The sequence below is a fragment of the Ascidia mentula genome, chromosome 7 (genome assembly GCF_947561715.1).
Source record: "Ascidia mentula chromosome 7, kaAscMent1.1, whole genome shotgun sequence".
NCBI lineage: Eukaryota > Metazoa > Chordata > Ascidiacea > Phlebobranchia > Ascidiidae > Ascidia > Ascidia mentula.
This window is the reverse complement of record NC_138572.1, coordinates 12,342,768-12,365,695: the sequence shown is the minus strand read 5'-3', so window position 1 is coordinate 12,365,695 and position 22,928 is coordinate 12,342,768. Positions and strand designations below refer to the sequence as shown.

Below are 22,928 nucleotides of genomic sequence, written 5' to 3'. Positions count from 1 at the left end.
TTTTTGTTTCAAAATGTCGCTTGTATAATCCTTTTCTCCGAGTTAGATACACACAAGTTTTATCTGTTTACATCCTTTTAAAACGCATCTTGCTGGAGATTTATTTTTCCTGGACATTGTTGCATTATTCTCCCAGCAAATCCATGTTTAAAAATTTGAATTAGGAATGTTCTAATGTGTTCCAAGGGTTGCAAGAATTCACGTGACGGGCCGTTTGCGCCCCGAGAACCAGTTTTCGGACAACCTTGCTGCTGGTATAGTTAATCAAACCATCGTAAAAGAACTCATAAATACAGGCCCATGTTCGCATTTAAAATTAACAATAAAAATACATAGGCCTACATCTGAATAACAATCAAATTAGCTGCGCAATACCAACAATTAGGAATTATTAGCGTACAGGAATTTGAACAATAATTTAACAACGAATCATTTGAAAAGTAACCGCGCAATTTAACAGCTAACCACCAACCTTCAAGACTTATGCTATCGTTTGGATAAAACGAGGGAAATTCAACGAAAGTCAAGATCGTATGTGAACCAAATTATTTCATCCGTAATGTCATATGGAAGCAGTTACAGTCCATACAAGGTAAGTTTTTTTAATTTGGAATAAGAGTTCTTGCATACGTAAACCACATTAGCAAACTAAATTATATAAAAAAAGTATTTAGGTCTATTTTTTATACTAAATCATTGTCACGATTGTGACGCTAAAGACATTACTTACAGAAGTGCTGTTTTCATAAAAACAAACAAAGAATTTGATGCAGTACGTTATACAACTTCCGTAAAATTACCGGCATCGTTGACCTAAAAATTAACGCAAACTCGCCAAATGTTCGAAAACTTATCTTCTTAGAAAGCCATTATAATGCATGTTCTATTTAGAAGCAACGCAATAAACTACTTGTTAAACTAACTGAAGATCGGAGTTTCAAGCAAACTGTCAAGCGCGATGTTGAAAAACAATTCATCCGAAATATTATTGATGATATTATCAACAATGTGACACAACAGATTAAAACACGATCAGTTGAGGGCAATTCAGGGCAGGGAGATTTCGGTGTCGCAACGAAGATTAGTGAAGAAATCAGCTGTAAAACAATATCTTTTGAAGTGTAAACAAACCTGTAACACAAAACAAATTATTGGAAAATGTGCCTCATGAGTGTTGAAATATTATTAACGTTTTCTTTGGCAATTCTTTTAAGTCCTAATATTAGACAAATAGCCTACGAGCGCCGCCTTTTTAAACAAATGTTAACGAAGCTGCGCCTTTTTTTACGCGTAGAATGTATCAGTCAACTTCCCGTTTAAACCATAATAGGTTAACTATACCACAGCCTAGGCATTGCAGTCAAGCTGGACCCATGTTACTTTTTTCCCAAAAAATAGCAAATCATACACCTCAGGAGGTTTGCACTCACGACTCTGGGATATACGCCATTTTAGTACTGATCCAGCTTGGTGATGCCAGTAAACTGAATCATTTTCTAATTTTAATTGGTGCTTTATATTGCTTTGTTGTTCGTAGCCTAAACTATGGCTTCACAACCTGAAATCAATTCTAGAGTCAACAAAATTTGTGAACGCATTTCTTGCATACGAAATTGTTGACGTCGCACCCAGGCTTTTTGAAAGTTGTTCACAGCAAGCAACGCAAACCAACCCCATGGTGATAAATGTTGCATATTTCCAGAGAGTTCCGCCAAAAAACTGCCAAAAAATTCATCCGTGGGTTAAAGAGGTTGGGAATCATTGAGCTAAAACAATAGGTTTAATATAGACTAGTCTATATCTGTTCAGGTTCCCAACAGCTAGGGCGCCAATTTTCAGCTTTTGTTGGTGCAGTGTGGTTATGTTGAGGTTTCAAACGTTTATCCCGTCTTAATCTAATTGTTTTTATTTGTTAGCCTGTACTAACGCTGATTATTGATTATGAACAATAAAATATTACGCGATGAAATTCAACTTACGTTTAAATTTTTACACGTCTTTCTCACGCGAGGACGCAATAACATTTTTGGTTTCTCGCAAATTGCAAAAGCGTTACAACATTTTTGCAAAAGCTGGTCTCATAGCTTTAATGGGGTTTACGGCAAGTTTATTTCAAACTGTGTTTAGACACGAGGGATTTTTGTACTGTAGTATCAACTTGAAGTTCTACTGCTTCCAACGCACAAGTGGCGTAACTGGAAACAACACAGTCACTACAAGAAAGCCTTTTTCAACTGCGTTGTTTTTATTCACGCACTTTGCCTGATTAAGGTTGTATGTCGACCCAAATGTAGATCCAAGAAGTAGTTTCTTTGGCCAGAAAAGCTTTGAATTGACTGAACATTACGCTTAGTGTGGTGTTAGCAAGAAGATATCCTCATACAATGTCTGTTTCAAAAAATTGTGCTAAAATGCAACAATTTCTGATTAATTAATTTACACAAAATTTTACATGTCAAGCTAAGTTACTAGGGACATGTATTTTGAAACAAAACACCACAGGTTCAATCACATTTTGGCAGTAATAATTTTTTGGGCAGTTATCATCAAATGTTTCATCTGGAACAATACGAAGGCAATACAGTTAGTAAAGCAAATATCAAACCAGACTTCTGGGAATGAAATAATGGAACTTCGCATTCAACATGTACAACATATAGAAGGCTATACATACATTGTCACAAACTGTAGGTTAAATTAAATTTAAACCGATCTGCACATTGTTTTTAAGTATTTGTGAAGGGTAGCAGCATTACAATCTTTACTGTTTTGGTCACAAACTACAAATTGTCCTAAATTTGATTTAAAACATTACTGATGATTTTGCAGTCTTTCTTGCAGTTTCAACGTCTTCTGTCCAATCTATCTTCCCGATTGCCTCCATAACACCCAACATCACTGTGGTGACTTTTTCCCGATTTTCTTTCATAACCTTCATAACATGTTCTACATGAACTGGTTCAAGATCTTCTTGCCAACAGTCGTAGTCTGTCACCATAGTGATAACCACATAAAGCATTCCCAGTTCATGTGCCAGGCAAACTTCAGGCACAGTGGTCATATTAATGACAGACCCACCCCATGATCGATACAAGTGGCTCTCGGCATAGGATGAAAATCTAGGACCCTCAATGGTAATGACAGTCCCTTTATTGTGAACAGCGACGTTCTTATCCAAGCAAACTTTAACCACCAGTTCCCGCAACTTTGCACAAAATGGATGACGCATTGGAATATGGCACACTCCTTTTAAGCTGTTGGGCTCACCATCAAAAAATGTGGAATGCCGCTTGTTGGTGCGATCTATAAACTGATCTACAACAACAAACTGTCCAGGTGCACACTCCTTTTTTAAAGAACCACATGCGGATGTTGCCAGTACGTGTGTGCAACCTTCTTTGTGTAAAGCATAGATGTTTGCACGATAGTTAATACATGTTGGAGAAACCCGATGACCTGAGCCATGTCGATTCATAAGAACACATTCAACCCCACTTAGCGTTCCACAACTCAGTTTACTTGAGGGTTTTCCATAGGGAGTATCAACATCTTTTTCTTCTCTTAAAGTGAAAACTTCCCATTTGTCCATTCCAGTACCACCTATTATTCCAATTTTGATGTTAACCATGTTGGTATTATAAATTTGCAGTAGAGCAACTTAAATATGTGCAAGACTCTCAACCTACATTTGCAAATATTACAGGTGTATTTGTAAATAATTTTTTGAACAAAATTTTTGTGAAAATATGTTTTTCTGTGCTATTACTGCATTATTACGTATTTTCCGTTAATCTTTCCTTGCAGCATCGTGACTTCAGATCCAGTACCACGTGTAAATCAAAAACACCACCGTCATTTCGGCGAAATGGAAATTGGTTAAAACCGAAATTATTTCACGCATGAATGAACACGGCTTCAAACAATTGTGTTCACACAAAATAAGCATTAACTCACGAAAAAAACAAAAATGAGTTGCAATAACAAACATTTCAATCAGCAAGGTGTCCAATATTTGCAAAACGATATCTTCACTTTAAAATTGCCATTTTTGAACACCTATAAAGTATATAACAACGAAATGGGTTTGACTGCGGTCTCGCTGTGTGAATCACAGCATTCGCGCATTTTCGGCGCTGCATACAAGTGCCAATTTAATGATGTTCCGGGCCATAGGATTTTTTAAAAATTGGTGTAGAATAGGCTCAGAACATGTAGATCACATTGCAATAGCGTTTTTTGAACACCTATAAAGTATATCGCAACGAAATGGGTTTGACTGCGGTCACGCTGTGTGAATCCCAGTATTCGCGTATTTTCGGCGCTGCATACAAGTGCCAATTTAATAATGTTCCGGGACATAGAATTTTTTAAAAATTGGTGAAGAATAGGCTTAGAACATGTAGATCACGTTACAATAGCGTTTTTTGAACACCTATTAAGTATATCGCAACGAAATGGGTTTGACTGGGGTCACGCTGTGTGAATCCCAGTATTAGCGTATTTTCGGCGATGCATACAAGTGCCAATTTAATAATGTTCCGGGACATAGAATTTTTTGAAAATTGGTGTAGAATAGGCTTAGAACATGTAGATCACATTACAATAGCGTTTCTTGAACACCTATAAAGTATATCGCAAGGAAATGTGTTTGACTGCGGTCACGTTGTGTGAATCCCAGCGTGCATGCCTGCGTACGCTAATACTGGGATTCACACAGCGTGACCGCAGTCAAACCCATTTCGTTGCGATATACTTTATAGGTGTTCAAAAAACGCTATTGTCATGTGATCTATATGTTCTGAGCCTATTCTACATCGATTTTTAAAAAATCCTATGGCCCGGAACATTATTAAATTGGCACTTGCATGCATCGCCGAAAATACGCTAATACTGGGATTCACACAGCGAGACCGCAGTCAAACCCATTTCGTTGTTATATACTTTATAGGTGTTCAAAAATGGCAATTTCAAAGTGTATATATTGTTTTGCAAATATTGGACACCTTGCTGATTGAAATGTTTGTTATTGCAACTCATTTTTGTTTTTTTCGTGAGTTAATGCTTATTTTGTGTGAACACAATTGTTTGAAGCCGTGTTCATTCATGCGTGAAATAATTTCGGTTTTAACCAATTTCCATTTCGCCGAAATGACGGTGGTTCAAAAACAGTACTGGGACAACGAAACGAACACACCACTCTATTTATCTGGCGGGATGACGACGAATATTGGCATAGTTTTTTAAGTACAACACATATTTACCAGAAACGCTCTTTGTGCAGATTAAACAACAATATTGCAAGGAACATTGGAATTCACGTGTTAGTTAAATCCTGACTAGGCATTTAAGCAAAGTGACAATGCAAAAACCAACTACCAACTAGTTTACACGATGTGGAGCAATGTGGTGGCAAGGAACAATATGTTAATTGTTAAACATTGCTGCTGAACGTTGTGTCAAGATTTGCCGTAATTTTTATTTTTTACCAATATTCTATCAATCATTTTGAAAATGTGTTACGTTTCTATTTTGGATATGGGGTTTGCTTTAATACAGTTTCAGCTGTGCAAATAATCATTTTTATTTGTAAATACTTGTTGTACTTAATATGGTGCTGTAGTGCGTAGTCATTCTACCATATCGAGGATGGTGTGATAATGTGCCAGCACGGTGAACTTCGCTGGAGCAGAAAGTAAATAATTTCATTTCACAAAAATCATACTTCTGGAAACGTGTTAAAACTCAAATTTAAACAACGAACATGAAAAATGAAATCTGATTTTCTCTCATTCCGTTTCTAATCTTAAATCTTACAATACGATAATGTTAGTTTCGTTTGCAAATAAGTGAAACGCTTGTAGTGAACACACATGTGTATTTTTAATATGTATTTTTATAATGTACGTTGTATTACTTGCCGATGTTATGTTTGTGCAAATTTCATACCCTGGAGCGTTTACTCACGCATTCACGTAACTCTGAACGACCATTTAAAACTTTCACGACCATCGCTCTAAAACAATTAACTCGCTTGCGACCCCGATAAAAACGTGTCAGTGTCTCCGCCTTGTCTGGACGCAGTTATAGCGCGTTGGCACATCATGACTTGACCTGAGGGAGTTTTAACTTGAAGAAGTTTATTGTTCGAAAGAAAGTTGCAAGCGGGTTTAAAAAGCGATGTAATGCATTGTCTAAAGATCAGTGACCAGTAACCAATCATTCAAAACAGATTACTCTAACAACTCAACTCAATGCCATTCTGACTATTTCGATACCGAACGTTTAAATTGATAACTGAACTCTTGGATTTGCTGTTTGATGTCTGTCAAGTTTTTGCCATCTCAATAAAAGATTGTTATGCTGAAATGGTGTCAGATCTACACGGAGTTTTCTAAAATAGAACACGCATCTACAAATTGGTGACCCCGACGTGATGGTTTTTCAGCAACGACAAGGCAAAACTGTAAGTACAAGACCTTTGGAATTATGCTTGCATTTGCTGTAACGCTGAAGTAACCGCAAAAAGTCTCGTATTGAAAAACAATGAACTGTTGATTGACTTCTTTTGTTGGAATACAAACTTTAAACTTGGAAAACTCGAGTGCTGTGCAGATTCTTTTCACAACAATTTGGACAAACTTTGGACTTCTGAAGATTGCAAATTTTTGATTCACTGACGCCGTTATGACTGACGCAAAAATTCCACCATTGGAATACTCACTTCAACAAAAATTGGATTCGAGGATTGTGAACTTTTCATACAAGGTTGGATTATATGGAATTTTGGTCCTGTGAAAGAAAACAATTTTCCTGTAACACCTCTACTGGACTATGGGACACGGAACTTTGCTACATCGATGGAAGACCTCGCCTACCACTCCTACTCTGAACCGGTACTGTAACCGATACATTTTTTCTATATACGTTTTTCAAGCCGAACTGCTGCAAAGCATGTTTTGTTAAGTTTTGTGAACACAAGTAATACGCCTATCCTTTGTGGTTATGTTATCATATTATTGCCCTATATTGTATTTTCTGTTAAAAATGTAGCCTTAGTTTGACGTAAATCTTGTCACCAAAACATTAGTTGATTTTTTTTGGCATACGTGTTGACGTTAATTAATGGTGAATTGTGGAACCTAGCCTAACATTTGTCTGCTTATAGAAAACCCTCACTGAGGTGGCGCAGCTAAGGGCCTGACGCAAATAGCGCTGAGCAAGGTCGCAGATATACACATACAACACTACTACATTTTTTTTGCCCTTTAGGAAAAATCCTTGCATGTTTTTAGTTAGGGGTTATGGCTAGTAGAAGCATGAAACTGATAATTTACTTAATTCGCGTATAAAGTTTTTGGCCCTCATTTTTTTTGTGACATGAATTAACTTGAACTAAGCTACCATTTTTATGTTTATGACATTTGTTGCTACTATTTCCGAAACAAGCATTTTTTTACCACACTAGTGCCACTAACTTAGTCCTCGTCTACTCTTTTATCACATTTTCTTGTAGCGTAAGTATTTTACGAGAGGACGAATAACTCGCTTTAGCCCATCATTTTCGGAAGCTCACTACCTGTATGGTGTGACGTGCTTTTTCCACAGCATTATTCCAAAACTGGCATTGAGGATAACGGACTTATTGCATTTTTTTTATTGCTTTTGCAAGGCCAGCTCTTTTTCTTCATACATGCTGATTGATGAACGCTTTTCATATATACGAGATATGAGCCAATTACTTTTTGAAGGCCATATACAGCTGAGCCCTTATTTTATATACGCGCATATTTTTAAGTCGCATGCGGGTCGTTCTTTTCTGACACACATATACTTATTTTTTTACCGACCCAAGAGAAAATGTAAGCATTTGTTAATGCGATGGAATTGTGGTTCACTATAATATGAAATATATATATTTTTCCTGACACAGCACGCAATTTTCATAAACCCTTATTTTTGCGAACATACTCTTCTTTCTTTGTTTTTATTTTACAGCTCAAGAATTTGAAACATAAACTGTACGAGCTCACGAACCCTTGCGAGACCACACCAAAACATCGGAATCAATAACAACGTCGACGCAAATTGTGATCGTTATACATGCATACATCCATTGTTTCACTTATTGTGTATGTTGCGTCGGTTTTGAAATTGATTTTGATCATAATTTTTTTTCCCAAATCTTTTGGTGTGGTGCCTAATTGATAACGAAACATCTCGTACGACGGGGCGAGTGTAGTGAACACACATGTGTATTTTTAATATGTATTTTTATAATGTACGTTGTATTACTTGCCGATGTTATGTTTGTGCAAATTTCATACCCTGGAGCGTTTACTCACGCATTCACGTAACTCTGAACGACCATTTAAAACTTTCACGACCATCGCTCTAAAACAATTAACTCGCTTGCGACCCCGATAAAAACGTGTCAGTGTCTCCGCCTTGTCTGGACGCAGTTATAGCGCGTCGGCACATCATGACTTGACCTGAGGGAGTTTTAACTTGAAGAAGTTTATTGTTCGAAAGAAAGTTGCAAGCGGGTTTAAAAAGCGATGTAATGCATTGTCGAAAGATCAGTGACCAGTAACCAATCATTCAAAACAGATTACTCTAACAACTCAACTCAATGCCATTCTGACTATTTCGATACCGAACGTTTAAATTGATAACTGAACTCTTGGATTTGCTGTTTGATGTCTGTCAAGTTTTTGCCATCTCAATAAAAGATTGTTATGCTGAAATGGTGTCAGATCTACACGGAGTTTTCTAAAATAGAACACGCATCTACACGCTCAGCGCAGAGGCTCCATATAGTCGCATTACTCGACGCGTGAGGAACCGCAGATCTAACTCTACCACGTTACAATTATAGGCCCTGTTTACTATCAGATACTTGCTTAACCGCACAGTGGTATACAAAAACAGCGTCCTTCCATTCTGCCCAAGATGAGTTTAGCAAAATATTTCGCAGGCCATTGTACAGAGGATATAGACGCTGAATGCCCAAAATGCGTTAACAGGATGTTACTGCGTTTTGGCGTGTTTGGCAGATTGCGTTTGAAATATTAATGTTTATCGTTAATCACTCCAAAAAATTATGATGAGTTCGGTAATGGCGAATGTATTAGTAGGCTTACTACACGTACGCAACTGGATATGTTTAGGCTTGTTTGAATTAGATTTGAACTACAAATAGAGCTACTTTGGGTGACTAAAATTAGATAAAAATTAAAATTATTATAGCATATAAACAAGTCGAGTTTAATTCATATATTGTAATTTGCTTGCGTTTGTAAAACTGCTCTTGAATAAAAATGTAAGGTCGTTATGTACAAGTAGAAAATTTAGTAAAACCGAAAATTAGATTACCTATAGAATTATCGACATTTTCATCTATATACACCCAACTAGAAGATCAGAATAATTTAGCCTGGTGCTATTTGGTCATGTATTCACACGTCTTGATGAGGGCATTTTACCCTGCCAAATCGAACCACCTTATATGCCCAGGGGCGACGTATTGGCTGAATTAGCGAATAAATACTCCAGGACCCTAAAACGGTTTCACTTGTTAAACTTAAGTTCCCATGTGGAGGTTGCCGAAATATCAACTAAGTGTGGTCAATGATGTCCGCCAGTAAAGATCGTTTCGATTATTTCTATAGTGGGTAAGTACCCGCAGGTTATTTTTTGTGTTGAACGATATTTTTCGCAAAGGATTTATTTCTTTATTTATCACCAGTATGCCAGGTTTGAGATATTGGGAAACAAGTAAAGGCCCAATAATTCAGTGTTAGGACAAGATTTAGGTAGACCTTAAACCAATGTTTGTAACTTTAGGAATTTACGTTTCACCCATAAAGAGCTATATAGCCTATATATAAATACATTACGTAGGTGTATGTGCCAGACTGGAAAAAATGTCGTTGATATATCCTCCGCGCACTTTCGCGAAAATTTGCCGTTAATCCGCGCAATATTAATGAGCTAATGCATTAACATACGCCGAAAAAAATCCTCCGCGCAAAAAACAAACTTTCCAATCTGGTTCAGTAAACAGTTTCAATGATATTGTGTGGTAAACAATTAATGTTAAATAAAAACAAAGTCTCAATATTTTTACCATAAAACTTGTGCATTTTTGTTGTTGTTTGTAAACTTGATTTAAAAAATCCATCAAATCTTTGTTAGTATTACTTGACGATTTTACTTTTTAATGAAGTGAAATTTATAATTAAATGGTTTATAAAAAACATCATCTTATATCACTGTGGCTCATATACCTGTTTTATGTACAAATATTTGTTTTGACAATTACTTGTGCACAGTGCATACCAGATTAAAAAGTTTGTTTTTTGCGCGGAGGATTTTGTTTAGGCGATTGTTAATTGTGCGGACGATCGCAACGTTTTACATATGTTAATGCATTAGTTAATTAATATTGCGTGGATTATCGGTAAATTTTCGCTAAAGTGCGCGGAGGATTTATCCTACGACATTTTTTCCAGTTTTCATATCAACCAGATTGGAAAAATGTCAATATACCCAGCGCGCACTTTTGCATAAATTTACCAATAATCTCCACAATAAAAATTGGCTAATATATCAACATATGAAAAACGTTGCAATCGTCAGCACAATTAACGATCGTCAAAAAATATTCTACTTGCAAATAACAAACTTTTCAATCTGGCATAGAAAGTTGTATATTTCTTTGGTATGCTTAAGTCTTCCAATATATATTTTTTGTGTTTTTTGACAGCTTGTAATAAAGTAGTCTGTGTCTCTGGAAATGTTCAATTTAAAATATGGCAAAGAACTCAGATAGAGAGACACCATTGCCAACTAACTGCCATTATTTCAAGATTTCGTGGATACAAAACATCAAAGTTTACAAAACTCAAGCGGTGGGTGAAAATATTCTTTTCGAGATATGATTGTTTACTTCGGAAACGAAAAAGAAAGATTCTGGTTATTTTTTGTTTCAGCATTTTTTTGTTGTTGGATCAAATTATGCTGACACAAAGTTTAGACTTCTTAAAATAAGAAGAACTGATCCATGGGACCTGATCATTATTGATGATGGTGTAAGACCTAATTCTTTATTAGTTTAATCTACATATGTGCTGCACAAGCTGCTTGTTACTTTCTAAAAGTAATGTTATATTTTGCAGTGTTTATGCAGTAATGCATGTAACACATATCAATTTTTCAACAAATATATAAAAATTGCTTTTACGAATGTTGTCTATGGCAAATATAGCGTAAATGTTTTAACCTTGAATAAAATGTACCCAAACAAAATGTTGCAGGTTGATTACAACTACCAGCAGATGTGTTGCATACTTGAAGCACTTCTTGGGGGAGCGACCGGTCCTTTGCTAGGAAAGTCCAGTAAAAAAATTGCTCCAAAGTATACGGGTTATGGAATAATTGGTAAATAAGATTTGTTAGTTTGTAAATAAGTTCCTTGTACACAGGTTTAATAGTGACAAATGCATTCTATTTTAAGATTTGTGCTAATTTTTAAAATAATTATCCTCCAACTAGCTGCAGTCAGTACCACTGTTACAGGATATAAAGACCCATTAGTGTAAGTCTGGTCCAGCTGGTCAACGGACCAGGCACAGATTTTTTATTTTGGTACTTTGCAGTCAACATCAATGTATTGGGTAGCAATCTAGGGGTAAAGTAGTGTGGAAGACACAATGTTCAAACAACTGATTGGAAACCAATATTGTTGTTGGCATCATCCAATTTCTAATGTTGAAACTGTCTGCAGCTCACTGGTCATTGTGACTCATTGCTAATATATTTAAAGTATATGAAATATATTCTCTTGATTTGGCACTCCTTTGTAAAAGACTGACTTTTGTATCACAAAAAGTACACTAGCTTTCACGATTTCCCCTCGCTTCATCAGGTAGTCATTATATTAGTTATAAGTAGTCATCATAGTTTCCCTTTTTTGGCCATACACTTATTTCTTTGTAGGGTTTGTGAGATTTGTGGAAGGTTATTATCTCATTCTGGCCACTAAGCAGAGTAAAGTGGCTGATATTGGTGGAAATGTTGTTTACAAAATTGAAGACACAGCAATGATTTATATTCCAAACAACAATGTGAAAATAAGTCATGCAGATGAATGGAGGTAAGCTTGTTGCCACGATGTGCATGTGTTTGTAGGTATTGGATGTTGACATGATAGAGATACTTACCCTACTGTTTATTATAAATCCACTTTCACAATGAAAAAATGCTTTAAGGTACCTGAAAGCATTTCAAAATGTTGATTTGTCGAGCAACTTTTACTTCAGCTACAGTTATGATTTAACCAACAACTTACAACACAATATGTTGCTACTACAAAGTACACATCTTGCAGCTAACAAAAGTAGAGAAGCTATAAGGTGATAATTTATGCTTCTTAAGCTTTTTGTGAGAAAAAAATCCTTTTTGTTACAAATGAAAATTTTTTCACAAATTTATAGATATTTTTTTTTATTTCTTAAATAATACTAATAATTTTAAATGCAAGTAAAAAAATTCTGAACTGGAATTTTATAGTTCAACTTTGTGTTGAAAAAACACATAATATTTACTTCAACAATAATCATTTTTATCTTTTATTACCCATATTCAATCATTTATTATTCATTTAATAAATTATTAACCAAAACTTGGAAAATAAACAGTTTGAATTATTTGCTTCAAAATATGTTTTTGTACAAAAGTATTTGTGTGTAACCAAACACAATGTAGGGACATGGGAGTGGAGTCAGATGGATCAACTGGGGAATCTTGGGTTTATGTTTCTGATAATGAATTGGCTGCTATGAAGGTATATGCAATCTTGTGATCATGTATATATGTATATACATGTTTTTTTTATTCGAATTTACTTTTTAATTATTAACTGAGCACTTCTTATCTTTTTTTGTTCTGAGCAATTCAGTAAATTTAAGGCCAAAAGGTGTTGGTAAACAAGGCTTAAGATTCAAATTGTATTTTACATATAAAAATGTCACCATTCATTTTCACCAATTAAAGGCAAAATAGTTCACAATAATTTGCAATTAGGCAAATGGAAAATTTTGAATTGTGTGTTCATTATGTTATTTTATCATGCATTGAAAAACATTTTGTCCCTTGCCTTTGACTATCAAAACTTTTTTTGGCAAAAAAATTAGCAATGTATTTGTAGTAATTAAAGTACAGACAACTATTTCCTTTTTATTAGTTTTCTTTCTATGTGTAGGACAATATAAGTGTAAATGCATTACATTAATTTCATTTTACATTACAACATAAAATGTGTAGACTGCCAAATATTATGAGCCTTAATGTCTTAATATCAAAGCATTAGTTTGTTAAGCAAAACAAAATTTATGACAAATGTTTTATTATAAAGAAAAAAAAATACCAAATATTTTAATTTATGTATTTTTTGTGTAGGAAGAAGATGAAACCAATGTCAAAGGTAAACGTAATTCGTTCTTCAAATACGTGATTGTGTCTCATTAGTTTTATTCATTTTTTTGCAGAGAGCGGTGGTGCCAATATAATGTGTTCCTCAAAAAGGTGAGTTTGCTATGTGCAGAGAGAGAGTTTATAAATTAAATAAATTTTAAATAATTGACAATCTGGATGTAAACATTTTTCTAAATAAAGATTTTTTGCACAACATTTTAACAATTTGTGCAATTTCCAGTTTTTTCTTAAATGTATTTGTCAGGCAAAAAGTTATTATTTTTAGGGTTGCTGTGGCCTCAAATCCCTGTGACCGATTTTTATGGAACAAATACCTGCTGGAGCCTCTTGAATTTGAATGTGTTTCAGAATTATGGAGCATAAAAATCATACATGGCCACATCAGTCAAACATGTATGTAGAAACATTAAATTTACTTGAAGGAGTTGGTTTCATGAATCTGTACACACTTGTATACTAAATAGGTGTGAATGTTTACGGCAAACCGATATACATAACATTGATTGGAAGAAGATCGTGTCGATATGCTGGAACAAGATTCATGAAACGAGGCTGCAACGTTAATGTGGGTTAATAATTATCATATATAAGTTTTCAACTTATCTTGTTAACTGTTTAGTATTTAAATTAATGTGGGTTTGTTTATGGTGGGTGACCCAATTTTGTGTAGCCAGTCTCTCTATTTTGGATCTTAAAATTTTTAAAAAATGATGCAGTTTGGTTGTGCTTATGTATTTACCGCCAGCAAAATCGATTGCAGTAAAACTGCATGGTATGCTTACAAGGGCCGAGAGACGAAATATTTTTTTAGGTCGCTCCAAAAGGTATTTGCAGACCCCATAAAAACAGTATGAATAAATATTTTGACTTGGTTTATCATTGTGCAGGGTGATGTTGCAAATGAGGTGGAAACGGAGCAGATTGTTCATTGTGCGTCGTCCACTTCCCTCCATCACACCCAGTTCACATCCTATATTCAACACAGAGGAAGTGTTCCGGTTCATTGGTCACAGGATATTACTGCTTCTGTTGTGCCGGCCAAACCTCCCATAGTTTGTAAGCTGATTATGGCTTAAATCCTTTACTCTATGGTGGTATTAATTACTGTTTATTATAAAATTTATTCTTGTGGCCTGCAGCAAAGCTGATGATGATCAGCATGCAAGCAGTTGATTTTTCTGATAAATCTTCTGAAACCAATTAAAAGCGTTGCTTCATTAAATATTCATAACCAAAGTTTTTAAAAAAATGAAAATCCTGTGTTTTTGATAAATTTGGTTTTGAGTGGTATAGAACTTGCAATTTTTAGTCACTTGATTGACCTTTTTTACTGCAAGCTGTGTTGGGACCATATCTGATAAGTTGACTTATCTGTTTGTTACTAATTTGCATTACATTAAATTTTCAGTATCTCTGGACAATCCATACTCTCAAGCAACTGCCCGTCATTTTCAAGCCATGATGCAACGTTATGGTTCACCGATTATGGTTCTTAACCTTGTCCGTGTAAGTAGAAAATTATAAAATTTCACAAAAAGTGTATTCAAAAATAATTTGTAGAAATAAATCTGCTACACTTGTGTGTTACTACAAAAGTAACAGTGGAATAATTAAGTAATTTAAATCTTAATGAAGATTGAGTAAAATTAGGCAGTAGTTTTTTCTTTGTTTCAGAAACGAGAAAAAAGGTTCCGTGAATCAGTTCTTGGGCAGGAGTTCAAACTTGCTATTGATTATTTAAATCAATTTCTTTCAGCAGAACATCAAATCAAGGTAACCCATTGTTGTCATCTGATATCAATGTTTGGCAAATGGCTTCACATACCTTTACAGTCCAAGATATTTCAACTTACATATTTTTGTTTTTAAGACAGTGGCTTAGTGTGTCTTGAAGTTTATTGTAATAATATGATTTGTTGTAGTATTTTGCATTCGATATGGCCCATCAGTCACGTAACTCTAATGTTATCACACGACTTGCCGAGATGGCGAACTACACATTGCAAGCCACTGGAATATTCCAATCGAAACCTCATTTGTTTAAATCCACCCATGACAAGGACCCAAGGTAGGTAGAAAGTAAAAGGGTGAAAACTTTAAATCAAAATGACTTTAAGATTTTAAAAACTATTTGGCTCATTGCTTGTATTTGATGCCTGGTTTTTAGTATTTTGTTTTAATTGATTACAGATTATGTGAACTATATTTGACAGTTTGCAAGAGTTCGTCACAATCTACATTAAGCATATGTGGTTATTTTATTGCCGCTAAATTTTGCTGTGTAGTATCTGTAATTGGTTCATGCACATGAAAAATTAAATTTTTCAAGCATTTTGTCTCTGTTTCATCTCATGTTGGTTTTGTTCTTTTTGGTTTCCATGCAATCATTTTATGTTGCATAAAACACAGGTGGAGGCAACTTGGTGGACAATTTGTGGAGGGTTTTCGAATTCAAACTGGAGTTTTGCGGACAAACTGTGTTGATTGTCTTGATCGAACGAACTCTGCTCAGTTTGTTGCTGGGAAATCAGCACTGGCTTATCAACTTTTTTCACTGGGAGTTTTGTCTGAACCTAATCTCAATTTTGATACCGATGTTACAAGGTTCCTTATTTTTTTGTGAAAAAAAATTTTATTTATTTGTCTAAAAAATCCAGCTGATTTTAATCTTGGAAATACATGTTTCCATAAATGTGGTCAAAAGTAAAGGTGGAAATTGTGATTCCTGGAATTATTAAATTTATTTGGATATTCACATAAAGTCTTGTAAATAGTTTATTTTTATCCTCAGACAACAAAAAAATAAATGGTCGTCAAGTTATGTTAGTATTCCTTATATGTACTTCCGAAAAAAACTATGCTTCAGTGGTCTTTTTTAACTAATTACCTCAAATGTACATAATATTTGTAGGTTGTATGAAGATATGTTTAATCAACACGGAGACATCATAGCCCTTCAATATGGAGGTTCACAACTTGTTCACACAATACAAACATACAGACGCACCATTGCACCGTGGGCTTCACATTCCAGAGATATTGTCACAACCTTGTCGAGATATTATTCCAACACATTCTCAGATGCTGACAAACAGGTTTGTCTTAAGATTCCTCTTCATAGCATTGCATGTTGTATTTTGTTGCAAAAATACCTTCGCCTTCACACATAAATTTGTGAGGGGTTGTTTTTGTATTTATTTGCATGCAATCAAAACAAATAATTTTTACATTTTACAATTAAAAGCAATTCAGTAAAAACAAATTATAAATAAAAGTTGAGAGAAAATAGATTTTCTTGAGGTTCCATAAATTACAAAATGACCTTTTAGTCTGCAATCAATCTCTTTCTGGGTGTTTTCAAACCACATCCAACCCAAGATCCACTTTGGGAACTGAGTACAGATTACTACCTTCACAACCACGACATTGACATCCTGAAATCTTTCTCCATGCACAATTATCTGCGGTGGTTATATCCGCAAATCACATCTTCATTACCTCTACCACTGGATACAGGTAAAATGACATAAAAAAATCAACTCTGTTCCCCATTTTGTTTTTGATGCAATATGGAATGTGTTGCAGTGTTAATGATCGAAGGCAGCTGCAGAAAATTTCAGCATGATACAGGTCTCCTGACTCGCAAACAACTCACCAGTCAATGTGAGGATTATTCGGACTGGTTTTCTAATTTTCACAGAGTTGAGGAATTAACATCATTTGATGAATGCTTGGCACTGAATATGAATAATACATTAAATAGGTATATAGATGTGTGTCTTATTTTTTTGAAGTAAAGACATTTTATTGCTATAATGATGATGCATATTAGTTGTATATTTCTTGCATGTTTTTACAGTTGTATAGCATATGGATACGCTGACTTAAGTCCATTTACTGTCCGTGGTGAAAATTGGCAACATTTAAAGTAAGTTTACACAAAAGTATACATTGGTGAGATGTATAATAATGTAATACCCACCCAAACCCTGAAACGTAATACAAAAGGTTATTGTTGTACTTGATGTCTGATTTACACTGATTACTACAGAGATTTGCTTTTCACAAAATAAAAACTTGGCCCAACTTAATGTGACCCAGAGGAACGCCGAAAAATATAAAACATGCTTTTATCTCCACATTGGAAATATTTATATAAAGTATTGATCTCCTACTGACAACTTGGTTTTGGATCGTTGCACTAAAAGTCTTGTAAAAATATATAATCGAAGTCAGTCCTAGTAGTCACTTTTATCACAACACCATAGCTTTTATAATCATAACTATAAAAAAATACATTATATCCTGGTATTATACCCTACGGCATCTAATAGATCTGTAATCTTTTCCACTCAACAACACAGACACGAACGACTACAACCCGATAGTACAACGTCACAAAGCTCACATGAAGTAAGTTCCAACGAGTCGAGTGATAGTGATGAAAATGAGGTCGAAGGCAAACGTGGATCTCTCAGTTATGACGTCACAGTCGACACGCAGACGAGCGTGTTGCCATGGCAGAAACCTCCAACTATTGATGTAAGTTACACAGGACAGGATGCGTTTTTGTTTTATTTTTTAACTTTGTCCGAGCAACAAATTATCATGCAGGAATTTTCCCCGCAAAATATGTACGGGATTGATATCGAGCACGCGACCTCGGCCCAAGACGAGAAAACTTATCGCAGATATGTTGACTACGAGGAGCTGTTGGTGGATCAGGGGTAACTTATTTCCATATACTAAAATACTCAAAGTAGAGGATCAGCATCCGCATGAAGTTTTATTTTTTATTTTAATCTTTTACAAAATGAGGATCAATCCGCCGGCCGCCACAGACAGCACAGACGGATATTCCGTTTTTTTATCAGTTGTTTTAGGATGTGAAAATTTTGGCATTGTTTACATGTGTTTTGTATCCAAATTCGGTTTTGCGTTCCAAGATTTATTTAACCATTTTTTCAGACCATATGTGAATGAGATGGTGGATGGTGACGTCAAACTGCAAGCAGTTGATCCACAATCGATGCTGATTTACGTTGACTCCGTTTCACACAATTATCAAGTCGATGCAGAGTTCTACAGAGATTATTTTCGCCAGTTTAATACCGACTGAATTTTTATGCCATATTTTCGTGCAATACAGAAAGAATATGTTTGTTCTGTCTGGTTTTTTATTACTTGCTGGAATGGAAATCGATTAACGATGCGACCACGAATTAACGTTTGCTAATAGGACACCGGAGTAACTTCCTAGCCAGCAGCAGCTCTCAGAAACAGGGAATCGAACCGAAACTGAACCTCTTGAATTTATACACCTTCTTGATACGTTGCATTCGCCAGCGAATATTCTAATTATTCGTTTTGGGCATCACAGATACCTAGTGTGAATCTGTAGAAATAATCACGATAAGCAGTTTAAGCATAATGTTTAAATACAATGGTTTTAGCATTTACTATTTCCACCTTGGTTTGTACCAGTTGGTTGTACATAGTTGGGATCCAAGCGCTTGTCGGCGACCACAGAGCACTGATGAGAACTTGTTATGCGGCTCACTCACAACGTTAACATATCACCAGCACATGTAATACAGACAATGCTAAAGGCTGCTGTTTGGACCGTACTCAACCGTACAGTTACGGAGGGTGGTCTGGTGGCAAACCTGGAATATTCCTGGAAAGTGTACAAAATTGGATAAACACCGCCCACTCCAGTATCTGCACTGGTGAAAACTTTCACAGTAATCTTTTTACTCTTCAGGCCAACTTCATAGACCAAGAACAAATTAAATCAAAAAAAACTTGCCTTCTAGCACCGCAGGCAATCGGATGTAATCCTCGTTAGTGACTGATTGCGCGATGTCTGTTGAGTGCTTACTGCAACGTTACAACGAGAATGTCTAAAAAATAGATTTAGAAAACTTCTTGTTCTTAACTAAAGTTTAAACAGAACGTGTGATCCGGTTTGTTTCATTCGTAGATTTGGATCTTCTTAGCTGTAGCCATGGATAATGTTTTATCTGGTGGCTAATTGAAATACAATGCTTGCTTAGACAACATTGTTATGTAAAGTTGAGATAACACGGTCATATACGTTTTGCATTTGGTGAATAGAATGCAGCATTTTGTAGTACCATGATTAACAAAACTGAAAAAGTTTAAGAACTCCTGCTAAAAAGTTCGAAACAGTCTGCCGATCATATTTTCCTTGCATATGAAATAGCTAAATTACCTGTTCCCATGTCAGTAACTTTTTGAAATCACCAAAGTAGTTTTAACATAAACTGGAATACTCAGCATCCGCTTATACGCTAGGAACTGATCCAGATCTCTGGGTTAAGAACCCCAGAAGAACAAACGACTGTAGCCTACATTTGTATTTCCGTCGAGTTTTCGTGATAGGAAAATGTCAATGTCTTGTCCCAAAAACCAATTGTCGATGTAGACATTAACAACTTCACCTTTTTAACGCATTAAATTAGGATAAAACAAAAATTAAAGACATAAAAATTCATACTATATCGCATTTTTTTCATAATGACAACGCAATTTAAACGCTAAGATTGTCAAGTTTCGCGTAGTGCAATTCCCACGTGATAGTAAAACCTCTTTCCAAATAAAAACGCCTATGGGCAAAACATCAATTTTTGTAAAACCGAAATTTAGAATTACCGACATTTTAGTCTAATTCTTAAACTAGAGAATTGGAAATATCTATAGTTGCACATGTCTGCGGTGATGCGCAAGCAGCAATTTTTTAGTTGAAAGAGCTCAAACGCAATGGATTACCGCTCAAATTTACTTTTTTTAAACTGGTTTCCGTCTTAGTGCAGTGTCATATGATACGTACTCGTGATAGAGCATTTTAAGGAGACCTGACAAGATCTAAACTGTAATATAACTTCACAAACCACACAAACAGTTTAAGTTAAATTCGCTGAATTGAAGTGCGTTGAAAGTAATGATCACAAATCCCAGAGCAATGGTACATGTCCAAAATTATAAAGGACTCATGCACTAAAGTCCTGGGAGAAAAGGTCATCTTGACAATGTGACTTCTGATGGAAAAACTCAACTGTTTGTACCTTAAGGAATTACACGTGGATTGCAACATCTGTTTCTTTTTGCGTGGTCCGTAACTGGTCTTTACACCGTCACAGTAAAGAACAGGAAGACGTCTAGCGAATTGGTTTCTATCGAGTATTTGATTCATACAAAGCTTATTCAACTTTATGGCAGTTTATTATCATAGAATGACGGATGTTTGATGTTTTCAAAATTCATGATCAAGCACATTAAGTATACCTTTATGGTGTTCGTAAGTATAGTTGGCAATGGAAATTAACTAACATTTATTGAAATTTTAAATTACATTACGCCAAAAACTGGATTTAAAGGAAACCTATTTCGCAAATTCACTGCTAATACATAAATTTCCGTCATTTTGCTTACATAGGCTACGTTATATTTCTCTTTAACATGAATTATGAAAAAGAGGAATTTCAATTGTTTCCTTTACACAACAAATGAAATATTCAAATACAAACAATAATACCTTGGTCGTTATTTGTAGTAAAGTATTTAATTTGTGAACGTAACTGACGGTTTTGTAAATCTTTGATACAAACATAATAGTCAATGCAATAGTCGAGAATTTCGTGATTACTTCCCCTTTTGACTTATCGCCACTTCAAGGTACCATTTTGCCGACTCACCTGCATTTTACACTGAAAAGAAACGTCTGTATCATGAAATTGTCAACTATTGCGTAGGCTATTTTGTTTGTATTGGAAATTTACAAAACCGTCAGTCATGTCACAAATGAAATATTTATTTAATCTTTACAACAAATAACGACAATGGTATTATTGTTTTTTGGTAAATATAAACATCACTTTAAACTTCATACCGAAAGCTAAAACAGAGCACACGCTATGGGTGTAGGGCTAATTATTCAGTTACTGTAGTTGCCTTAATTAAGTAACCTGTTGTTACCTTGACCGTGTCGACAAAAAGTTACTGCAAAACAAAATGGCCGACACCCGAAAATGGCGGAAATGTAGTGGGCTGTTGATCACGTGAATCGACCGCACGTGGCTCTTATGTAACATATAATATGACGTCATATCTTAACTTTAAAACAGGTAGACTTGTTGAAGGTGGTATTTCGCAGACAAACACACATTTGGCTTAGCGGAAAAAATATACCAAAGTTGAGTAAAATAAACTTAACCACGTACTGTAGGCTTAATATACCACTAAAGCCAAATCAAAATACAATAAATCGTAAAAGGTTTCAGTCAGTTATGACCTACATGTTGTTAGCTGCTATTAAAGCAATAAAAAAGCTAAAAATGAAACAGACAATAAAAATTAGAATAAGAACAAAGGATGCGTTTTCTTTTACTTACTACAAATGTTTTTGTGCATTTATGCTGCTAGAATGTCCATTCAAGCGAAAAACGATTCAAATTTTGCGTTAACATGTCAGTACCTCCAAACCCACTGCGCAAAAATATTAATGTACTTCTCAAATGAAGATCTTTCACCAACGTTTGGGTCATCGAAATTTCGTTTGTTTTGCACATATCGCAATCAGCCAAGTTAATGGTAAGTAACAGTCCGTATCGTTATTCAGAAATAAAATAATTAGCTTTGTTAACCCTGCAAGAAAACGCTAAGCCAATGTTTAGGAATAGGATACAGTATGAGTTGCTGAACACGTCCTTCCATGTCACGTGAGCATTCAATATTACGTCACAGTAAAGTACAGGAAGCAGTCTAGCGAACTGGTTTGACTTTGGCTACATTTCTATCGACAAGAAGCTTTGCGAATATTTGATTCATACACAAGTAATCATCGACATTACAAGTTTGTTCATCTTAGTTACCGTAGAATGATAGTTATTTGACACTTTCACCACAATTCATGGTCAAGCCACATTAAGTTTACGTACATGTTGTTACTTAGGTTTTCGAAATCAATTGAAATTCATATTAAATCAGACTATGCCCAAAACTAACACAAGCATCACTAACCAAAAGGCATATTGCGCACAAGTAGCTATTCCGGTACAGCTGTGAGCTGTTCATTGAATCTCAATACGTACCTGAGAGAATAAAGTACTTAGTTTTGTTTCTCACATCAAGACCAACCGAAGTATCACTATCAGCAAATGCAAAAGTATCAGCAAGATTAAATAAGCCGTCTTTTATTCACCAAACCAGGCCACACCTTCCACTAAGAGCGAGTGTTCTTTTTAAAATGCCGCACAACGTCACGCTCCAATAATTCCGCGTTACATAACGCAGACTGCTTAAAGGAAAGTGCAGAGAAAATAATTCTGCACATAATTTGTAATTCCTTTTAAATGACAATAGACTTACTGTGGAAACGAGTTATGTAACAAAATACACAATAAAACGCACCA

General features: G+C 35.2%; 2 protein-coding genes across 3 annotated transcripts; one reads left to right on the top strand and one right to left on the bottom strand.

Moving 5' to 3' along the window:
- Positions 1-2,266: 2,266 nt before the first annotated feature.
- LOC145908370 (S-methyl-5'-thioadenosine phosphorylase-like) lies at positions 2,267-3,796 on the bottom strand. The gene has a single exon (XM_082995632.1). The coding sequence runs from the start codon at positions 3,626-3,628 to the stop codon at positions 2,804-2,806; it is 825 nt and encodes a 274-aa protein (XP_082851758.1). The 5' UTR covers positions 3,629-3,796; the 3' UTR covers positions 2,267-2,803.
- Positions 3,797-10,770: 6,974 nt separating this feature from the next.
- LOC145907903 (polyphosphoinositide phosphatase-like) lies at positions 10,771-18,649 on the top strand. Of its 2 annotated transcripts, XM_082995007.1 has the most exons (22): positions 10,771-10,910; positions 10,992-11,090; positions 11,316-11,439; positions 11,998-12,154; positions 12,270-12,413; positions 12,766-12,844; positions 13,459-13,483; positions 13,548-13,584; positions 13,760-13,887; positions 13,959-14,059; positions 14,382-14,550; positions 14,903-15,000; positions 15,169-15,267; positions 15,417-15,562; positions 15,904-16,098; positions 16,406-16,589; positions 16,824-17,010; positions 17,080-17,257; positions 17,354-17,422; positions 17,859-18,036; positions 18,109-18,221; positions 18,463-18,649. In XM_082995007.1, exons 1-22 carry the CDS (start codon positions 10,812-10,814, stop codon positions 18,611-18,613), a joined length of 2,760 nt encoding a protein of 919 aa, XP_082851133.1. In that variant the 5' UTR covers positions 10,771-10,811; the 3' UTR covers positions 18,614-18,649. The 2 variants fall into 2 exon arrangements, with proteins under 2 accessions (XP_082851133.1, XP_082851134.1); XM_082995008.1 differs by lacking the exons at positions 10,771-10,910; positions 10,992-11,090; positions 11,316-11,439 and adding an exon at positions 11,817-11,926.
- Positions 18,650-22,928: the final 4,279 nt, after the last annotated feature.

What these genes read in the sequence shown, in the direction of transcription:
- LOC145907903 (XM_082995007.1), top strand. Translation starts at nt 10,812, where the DNA reads ATGGCAAAGAACTCAGATAGAGAGACACCATTGCCAACTAACTGCCAT. An exon ending in TGATCATTATTGATGATGGT is followed by an intron (nt 11,091 to 11,315) that starts GTAAGACCTAAT and finishes AAAATGTTGCAG; the next exon opens with GTTGATTACAACTACCAGCA. An exon ending in TCTCAGATGCTGACAAACAG is followed by an intron (nt 16,590 to 16,823) that starts GTTTGTCTTAAG and finishes ATGACCTTTTAG; the next exon opens with TCTGCAATCAATCTCTTTCT.
- LOC145908370 (XM_082995632.1), bottom strand. Translation starts at nt 3,628, where the DNA reads ATGGTTAACATCAAAATTGGAATAATAGGTGGTACTGGAATGGACAAA.